Raw genomic sequence first — 9,779 nt, 5'->3', positions numbered from 1 at the left:
TATAAACAAATTTTAAATATCTGCACCATTTTAAACAAACAAGTTCATACCTGATTGAGAGTTATTTTCACTTGCCTACATATGAATATTTACTAAGTAGGAACGAAGATAGCAACTATAAATGTATTTCTGATTACAGGGTTGTTAAGTTATCGATAATTTTATATTAGAAAATTATACAATAATATTTTTATTTCGACAAATGCAATTTGTCTGTCAGAAAACATACATATTTTTTACAACTTAGACAGTGTACAGAAAGTTTGCGAACTAGTATTTTTTTTCTAAAAAAAAGAAAAAGAATCAGGTTTAATTTAGCCTCTTGATGTATCTTTCACACAGCAGGGTAGGCAGAGGGAGCCTAGTGTTAAAACATTTCGTTTCTTTCCACCGAATTCTGAAGGCATTGCGTATTGCGTGGCGTTCAACGCCGCGCTTTACTTTGGAAATTTCGATACCAGACGCACGCTTGTGACCATGTGCCACTGGGCTCTGAATCAGGTTATATTATACATACATATTCTTTCTTTACATCTTAAAAGTGGTTTCGTTACCTATATCTACATCTCAACATCGTTAAATTGAATATAAACCCAATAATTGAATGCCTACTTCAAAACTACTTACAGACAAAGACTACCAAATTTTAAAAGCATATTTTAAAGGAATGATTCAGAGGTTCTAACGAACAGCACTACAAAAGCGAGGACTTGTCATAACATGCTCGCGGGTTGACATGACAGTGCAATGGCCGAATATAAACGCATTTACCATACGTGCAACAAGCCAGTTGGCAGCATTATTTCTCTAGTCAAGTTCAGTATTAACTAAATAAAATCTGCCTAATTGAATAAATTATAACGTCATATTATGGGATTCCAATGCAATCTCCAATATAGAAAAAGAAGAAAACTTACACAAGAAAAAATTATAAAAATACTTATATCTCAAGTAAGACGTGGAGTATTATCTTGGTGTATTATATTACAATTTATGTTCATGTTGGATTTATGTAACAGGAAAGCCATAAATACGTAAGTGATTTTCTCTTATTTAGTAGTTTTGTATTTTTTAACAACTTAAGAAAACTAGAACTCTTTGTGGCGCCAAAATTTAAAATAGTAAGCAATCGAATACTTTATCTAAAATAAAATTAGTAAGTGAGACATATTTAATATATTTGGTATATATAACGAAAAAAATATTAATTTACATTGATATTTAAGTTTTAATTAAGTAAATATTATTTAAAACTGTATCAGTTTGTATCAATATGTTATTTTCTATAACTGATTTTTTAAAAAAATAGTTTGATCATGTCTATAATCAACTAATTCTATTGGATTTTTTTTTCAACACATGATAAAAAGAAACAATAACCTTTTAATTTTCCTTTAATTAATATCATATGACTGTAATGATAATTTTTATTCAACGCATATTATATTAATATATTTACTTATTACTATCCAAACGTTGTTATGTTTTTATGTTGGTATACCTTCATTCTAAAGTTTGCAAGAATACCCACTGTATTGTCCGAAGTTAGCTATATTTCGTTCTATAACACAATTGCATTTTAGTTTGTGTTTACGGGTACATACAAATTTCTAACATCACAATACAGTGTTGAGCTTCGTTGTTAATTATTTACAGATTCGTTTTAAAGAAAGGTTATTATAAAACACACGAGCCTATTATAAATAATTCATGTTCCATAAAGTGAAGTGCGAGTTTTACGGAGCTGGTGAAATAATGAAGATTTGTGTATTTATCGCTTTTTAGCGATGTGTGAATTGAATACGTTGAATTGATGGTGTTTTTATATAATTCATGGTGTTTCCAATAATATTAGTGTATTTTGTAAAACATAATTCGAATCATAGGGTCCACAAACGAGCAGACGGATTCTATCATGGTCGTAAAACGGTAAGTTGTTACAACGTGGTGTTAGTACAAAAACAATATGTTCATATCTCTAAACGTTTTTAATTTACTAAAAATTATAAATTCAATACATATAATTAAATTTGCTTATTCAATTACATATATAAAGGTAAATTTCGAGAATTTTTACTGCGTCATGTTGTTAGCGTTATGTTATATGCCAAATTAAAGTTGACTTTGTTTATGTTTACTTCATATTTTATACAAATGTAAAATTTTAAACAGGTCTTCAATCGCTACAACTAGTATGTACAGTTTCTCATAATTATATTTTATTGTTATATATCAAATGCTTTTATGTAGATAACTTTTGTTTACATTAGCATTGTCATCGCAATCGATTCCAAGATAACCTTATTAGATTTACAGCAATTATGTTGTACCCAGATATGAATACTATGTGCTTTACAACATTATTACAATATTTCACCTCCTATATTTTTTTAAAATTTAGCATAAGTACCTGTTTGGGGACTTGCATGGAATACCTGAGCTTGTACTGTTTTGTTATATTTATAATTGTGTTAATGACATTTTTATAAACAGTGATTTTTGATATCAAAACAAATATTGTAATTACCAGACTTAGTCAGACTGTACGGCGGCACCATAATGACCTCAATTTCTTTTATATATGGATCATGCTTATACATTTTTCATACTTACCTTAAATAATTTAGTAAGCAATAAAAAAATAAGATATATAATTAATAAATTGGGCTCTTTTTGTTATTATGTTATGTTAAAAACAATTAATTTATAATTACAGATTGTTTAAGCTTACATGCTTTATAGCTAGATACGCAGGGTAAACCTAGTGTAAGACCAAAAAGTGACATTATGCATTAAGCACTTTAACTCAAAGCCACTTTTTATATACTAGAGAAGAAAAATGAAAATATATAATTCTTTCCGAATTGGGGTTTGAATCTACTACCAATTGCATTCATGCACTCAAAATCAAACATTGTATTGTTCCTCAATAATGACCAAAGTTCCATCTAAAAAATATTAGTTAAATTAAATTCATGCTATATCCCTAAGGATAAGAAAGTAGTCAGAGAAAACGGAGTGCCAAACACTTTGGTCTCTGCACATCACTTTAGCCTGGCCTACTGTCATCAAAGCATCTAGGTGGTCCTTATGCCTTTACGTAACCTTCCACTAGTACCTTACCTTACTACTAGTCTTACTTTAATATAAAAATATGAGATGTCTAAAACACCTGCTTGTCAAAATCAATTGTGGAGTTCAGTTTTACCACTAACTTTGTAATGGGTGCTGGACAGAATGTTAAGACCTGTTGAAGAAATATTGATATTAACTCTTCATTACATATTCTGTGAAATTTCAAGATAAAGTGTGAAGCTGATGTTTTTATTTTATTGACTCAAATATAATCTGACCTTATTTTTCTTTTATTAGATACTTTTTATATTGGAAAAGGTTAAATTCATTAAACAATTATGTAATTAACGAAAAAATCATACAAAATTTATCCACAACCCAGTTCTCATATTTATTTGAAATATTTTTTCAAACAAATTTCAAAATACTGACATGATAATTATTATATTAATCAAAATGGCTAATATTTATTTTTACGTATATTCTTTTGTTATTAGTTACTAGGTAATCATTATTATAGTTAAAATGTCTGTAGCTGTGACTAATTACTAAATATCAATAAATATAAGAGAAGATTAAATATTTATTATCTGTGGCTTAATTTATTCTTTCAATATAAACAAGCCCAACAAATAAGCTTAATGTGTTGTTTATCTAATGTAATGGTTTCTAATAAACAACATTGTTTACTTATACCTCAACGGCAGTGGGATTCCATTTCTGGGTTAGTAAAGTTTTATATTTAATTTAACCTCTGCCACAAACAAAGGGCGTTGACGTCTGTGAAACCCTCTAGCCCTCTTTCATTTAACTTTCATAAAGCCTGGGGTTCGCCGGGCATTTAGCGACAAAGCCGGTTCGCGGAGTTTCGTAAACAAAAAAGTAAAAATAAATCTGTAAGATGCGCATAAAAATATGATTTTTTTAGGTAATATATCTACTTTGCTTGCTATTCGACAAAATAAATTATTTTCGTGTTATTTCGTGTTAATATATATATGTATTTATGTTGATAAATAAATAATTAAAAACACTTTAAAGGTAATTCATAATCGATTATTCCTTAACTATAACATAAATGCAATTACAATTATCTCGTTGATTGGTATTGTTTAAATGTACCTACTTTAGATATCACGTTATGAAATGTCATAATATTAACAAATCATTTAGCAGTAAGAGTCAATATTAAAGATGCTTCTTGCAACATGTTTCGTTAATTTCGCCGAATTGATGATAAGATTTTCCTTGAACAGGATATGTTATTACTCATGCTGTAACGGGTACATTCCATTTTTTTAGCTTCCCGCTGTCCTGCATGTAGCACGGTACCGGACGTAGCCTAATTTTAAGACACTCCGCTCTCTATTTTCCGCCGAATTCTGGAGACAAAGCGTGTGGAGCCTTGCATAGACACCAGAGCGAAGAAATGCCAGAACTAAATATTTTCATTCAAATCATATCCTCGAGTAGGAATCGAACCCATAACCTGTCGCGTTTACACGCTTGTGCCCCTGCGCCACGACTGGCATCAGTACATTCGATTAGGAGCCCTATAGTGAAGTATTGAATGACAAACACTTATTGCATTTGTTATATATTAGCTATTCTAAGCTGTAAGCAAGGTAATACGAGTAGGTATAGCTTAAAGAAACAACGTATGGCTTCGAAATCAAAATGAATGGGTAATCTGCTTACGTACCTAGATATATATTCATCAGTATTGTAGTGTCTATCTGGTAGTGGTATCGTAGTATATGTTACTTTCTTTTAAATACACACATACATATATAGCTTCACGCTTTATCCCTAGCGGGATAGTCAGAGAGAACGGAGCGCCAAACGCTACGGTCTCTTCATACCTCTTTCGCTTTCGCTTGATGCTCATGTTTTTTACGTAACCTTCCCCCAGTATCTTTGATACTGTGTTTTCGAAGGTCAACCGAGGTCTCCCCTTCTTTTAAATGAAACTACATATTTTAAAAGCAAAAGCTGTATTTTTTTTCTATGTTTGTGGATTGAACAAAGAGAATCTAACCTACTAGAGAAATGTCTGTGATTATCTTTTGCTAGTATTAAGATTAAAGAAAACGAGATTATTACAAGTAATACAAGTTATTCGCTGAAGGAACATTTATTTATTTAATGTTTTAATATGAGAGATATGCTTATAAAGAGATTTTTACTATAATTGTGGTGTGGTTTTTAAACTTTTACTCATATTTATGCCATATAAAGAGCGAAATCTACGTTCAAGCTCGTATTTTTATATATCACTTAGTAGTCTTGTAACATTGTGTTTTTAATGGTTTGAACGTAACGACATAGATTTTTTTTATAGAGGCCGGCGGTTTTATGAGCAATCGTAAAACCCCTGCGTGTACTACGGCCAAGATATTGAGAAATGAATCAATATTGAATATAAAACGCATAATTATTTCAAGATATAAAATGATTTCCAATAAATTCATAATTTAATTATTAAGAAAAAATATATATCTAAAAGTTGACTTTGAAGTTGGTGAAGATGGATGTTTGTTCCGCTTTCCCGCAAAAACTACTGAACGAATTTAGATTAAACTGCAGTATTATGGGCTATATATCAAAATAATACATAGCCTACGATTTATGTAAAGATTATGTGTAATTTGGCTATAGCTATAATATAACAATAAGTTTTAACGGGCGAAGCCGCATGTAGGTCGGTTAAAAAACTCATTCTATTCATATTACTATTTACTTACATAAAAAAAATGAATTTAATATCTCAACGTATAATAATCCAGGAAATTTAAACAGCTAAATGTGGGTATTGTTCTGTCGTTGGCCGACGCAACATCCGTCTGTTGGTATTCTGCACCTGCCTTCCCCGTAGCAACACCTGCGCAGCAGATGTTTTGTCGACCGTACGACCATTATGCCTTTTAGTGAAGCGGGAACATAAGTTACGAATAACGATAATAAGTTTTTTTGGCTATATAACTTTTTCTTAATTGAATAGATTAGATAGTTAAATCATCACACACGATCGCGTCTCGGCGCGGTGGGGCCCAGCGGTTAGGGACCGTTAGCTCCCTTAGAGTAGTCTAATTTGTCCCCAGTCGCGACTTCATGTCGCGGCTGGTTTGCTTAGCATAGGTGAAATCCCAGTCCGCTCGACGGCCGCAAGCCGAGGTTCGAGTCCCGCAGGGGGCGCCCTTACAGTCGTCGACTTCCTCACAGGCAGCCACTTAGTGCTTGCATTTCTTCAGGGACAGAGTACCCTCTTCCCTACCCAACCGGTGTCGCTGTAAAAGCCAATAGGACTAACAGCATTATCCACATGTTCGAAAAAAAAAAGAAAAGTTAAATCATTGGTGCCGACCTAAGGATCGTCGTCCATGCCGTTCCAATTATTTATACGCACATGCTAATATATTAAATATATTTTTATCTATGGCTAATATATTTATTGAAGATTTTTCTGAATATTTAAAAAATATTTACTGTTTAGGCCATCGCAACAGGTTGTGGGTTCGATTCCCACTCTAGGAAATGAAATATTCCTTCGTTCTGGTGTCGAGCCAAAGCGAAAGTGTCTTTATGATAACGGAGTGTCATTACATTAGGTTCCAAGGTTCACTCTGCCTACACTGCTATGTACGGGATATTAAATTAAATATGTATTGTATACCAACTAATAACGATTATCTTCCACATTACTACTATAAGAGGTCGAAATAAATTATTCAATAAATTATTAAATATCCTTAACGTGTGCGGGCACGTGTTTCGTGCGTTAACCGGCCCAGTGGTGGCGTTAACTTAATTCTGTCATACAATGCTTCACGTTTTTGTTGAGACATTGTATGGCGGATCTTAACGCCGCGCTTGAGTTCCGCCGCTTGTCTTGTCACCAAAGAGAGACAATGGAAACATTATAGTAATTTATTGGTACAGTATTCGGAAGCTTCCTTCCTCTCCATCCTCCGGCAAATGTATGACAAGTTTAGAGTTCATTGGCCTCGTTTGAAGATGATAAATTCAGAAATGTCACATTTAGGTTGAACAGAATGCCGAAGTGTCGTCAAGTCTGTATGTCTAATGTTTATAATTTCATTTAGGAAACAAATACATAGCATATACGTACTAATATTATATCATTTTAGCACTTCTATGCTAAGTTTGTGAGTTGAATGAACAATAATTTACTCCCCCGAGTGGGAATCGAACCCACAACCGAAGCGCGCCTGTGCTCCTCCGGCACGAGCAATAGAGGCACTATTTAAATTTTAATGACTTTTGATACAGTAGGTATAGCATGTGCAACGCAAGTGCGCCATATATTAAGGACAAGGTTTATATGCAATAACGTTTGCGTGTAAAGGATGCGTTTTGTTATCTATGAATGCTGTTACATTTACATTTTTTTAAATTTTGAAATAATTTTTAGATTATTCACGCTGAAAACGATGACGTATCCAATAAGTGCTTGGGAGTCTCACAGTTAATTTCCGGCTTCCAATCTCTTTTTAGGCGGTTCTACATGTTAATAATATTGAAAAGTCATTGAAGAATAAATAATATTACAAATTTCTTTACAAATTACAATTATTGAGGTCAGTAGTGGTGCAGGGGCACGAGCGTGTGATTATAAATGCGATAGGTTGTGAGTTCGATTCCCAATGAAGTATTTAATATTTTCATTTCTAGTCCCGAGGCCACGCGTGGCGTTGAGTTCAGCCATTCAAAACGCCTCCAGAATTCAGTGGAAATTAGGAAGGAACTTAGCTTCAACTAGGTTCCCTCTGCCTACCTTGCTATGTACGGGATACAGCGTGAAGTTAAAAAATATACAATTATTTTCTAGTCCATAATTAAGCCGGCAAGTCATAAATCTGAAGTGGCGTTTCAGATTTGATCAATTGAACTGCTTTTAAATGGAGCATAAATGAAAGTTGGTTGTACTTTTAACTGTAAAATATTAGAATTCCTTTGTTAAATCTATCTTAGTAGAGTGAATCAATATTTATGCGAAATTCTACGCATTTGTATAGTAGTAAAAATAGCTTTTTTATTATTTATCTATATGTAGATATAAAAATTATTATTCGGATATGGACATATATAGGTGCAATTGTTATTTTGTTTTTATTCCAATAATTATATGTATTCTTTTTATGTAAATGTCCCCGGCAAGAATTTGGTAAATTAAAAATTTAAATCAATCTACAGTACAGTATATGTACAATATGGCACCTTTGTGTAATCATTATATATTTTTTAATTTAAATCTGCTACTAAAGTTTTTATTTCATTTTACGTCGAAGTAATTTTTTATGTTAAATATTTATCTTATATTTACTTTCCACAGACGTCCAATAAATGTCTATTAAAATTGAATTGTAATTTCACCTATAAATCAGACACGGCTGCCTTCTTTTTCAGACTTGCTAATAGCTGGCCTGATCGGAGAAAGCAAACAATTGTTAACCCTATTATAGGACTATTAGTAGCTATTCGTGATTCCGATAGAAAGTATCAACCAGGCAGATCAGCAAAATTCGTGACCGTGAGAGCGGAGAAAGTACTGAAACCAGAGAGTTTTCAATTATGCAATCTTTATTGTTCCGGTGTTGCGATTTAAAGCTATTTATATTCTCATTATATCACGTCTAGATTTACTGCCTACTCGCGCCAATGCCACAGTTACTTGTTACACTTTTTTATTCTACGTTCACTATTCTTCAAGAACGTTTTGAAATGTACCGAATTTATTTATTTATAGTTTATATTTAAATTGAAAGTTATAATAAAATCCGCTAAAATTCGAGTTGAAGTTTTTTTTTAGTTCAGGGACTAAATTTGTTTGGACTATATTCAATCTTGGACTATTGAAATTTAGTAAAAGTTGAAAATTAAACTGATGTCATACATGTTGATTACTTAGGTATACCCATGGTCCCTCTAGAAATGCACGGATATCTTAGAATCTACATAACCAATGTTGAAAATTTTTATTGAAATATATTTTAAATAAAGCTGCTTTAAATAAAGAAGATAATCTTTTAGTTTCCGAGAAATTTGTGTGTTGCAAAAATACATACACTTACAAAATTTATTAAACGTGCTTTGAAACCTAAACATATCATCCTACCCAAATATTATCCAATTGCAACAATATCACAATTTATACATGTGGATTTTGAACTTCCTTTTTTGAAGTCGGTAAAAGAATATTAAATTCTACTTAAGTAGGTATAAGTTATAACAATCGTGGAGTCAATGAATGAATTGCTTCTCCAGTAGCTGTGACGTTGCGTATGTTTCCGTTGTTCTTGCGAATTGCTAGTTGTAGGCTTTACGAACAAACCGGATGTGAAGTGGCCGTTTATCGCCTTACGCTCGCCTCGGCGGTGTCAGCTATCTAGTATATGTACTACGAAACGTCGGCCCCGCGAGCTGATTCATTGTTGTTCTTGGTATAATTGTCATAGGCCTGTGCTGGATGATGAATACGATTCTAAAAATATATTTTTTTTATCTTTGGAGAACTATAAATTGTTAGATTATGGAAAATAAATACGTAATAGACAACTCCAGAATTCGGCGGAAATGTAGAACGGAGTGTTCTATCATTAGGTTCGCTCTGCCTATCCAGCTGTGTCAGGTGTAGCTAAATAAAATCTAATTTTTGTCCTTCCTCTACTTTAAATAAGCATAAG

General features: G+C 32.4%; 1 protein-coding gene across 1 annotated transcript in view; it reads left to right on the top strand.

Annotated features, from left to right (window-relative positions):
- The first annotated feature begins 1,523 nt into the window (after nucleotides 1-1,523).
- The window catches only part of Pli (E3 ubiquitin-protein ligase pellino), a 47,449-nt gene continuing 39,193 nt past the window's right edge, over nucleotides 1,524-9,779 (top strand). Inside the window, exon 1 of the mRNA XM_085189738.1 lies at nucleotides 1,524-1,929. Coding sequence (XP_085045864.1) covers nucleotides 1,916-1,929 — 14 coding nt within the window. The 5' untranslated portion in view covers nucleotides 1,524-1,915. The remainder of the gene's footprint in view (nucleotides 1,930-9,779) is intronic.

The sequence above is a fragment of the Heliconius melpomene genome, chromosome 8 (assembly GCF_056956725.1).
Source record: "Heliconius melpomene rosina isolate 202511_hmr_F chromosome 8, ASM5695672v1, whole genome shotgun sequence".
NCBI classification, from domain to species: Eukaryota; Metazoa; Arthropoda; class Insecta; order Lepidoptera; family Nymphalidae; genus Heliconius; species Heliconius melpomene.
The sequence above is the reverse complement of the archived record's forward strand: the minus strand, read 5'-3'. Positions and strand labels throughout refer to the sequence as shown.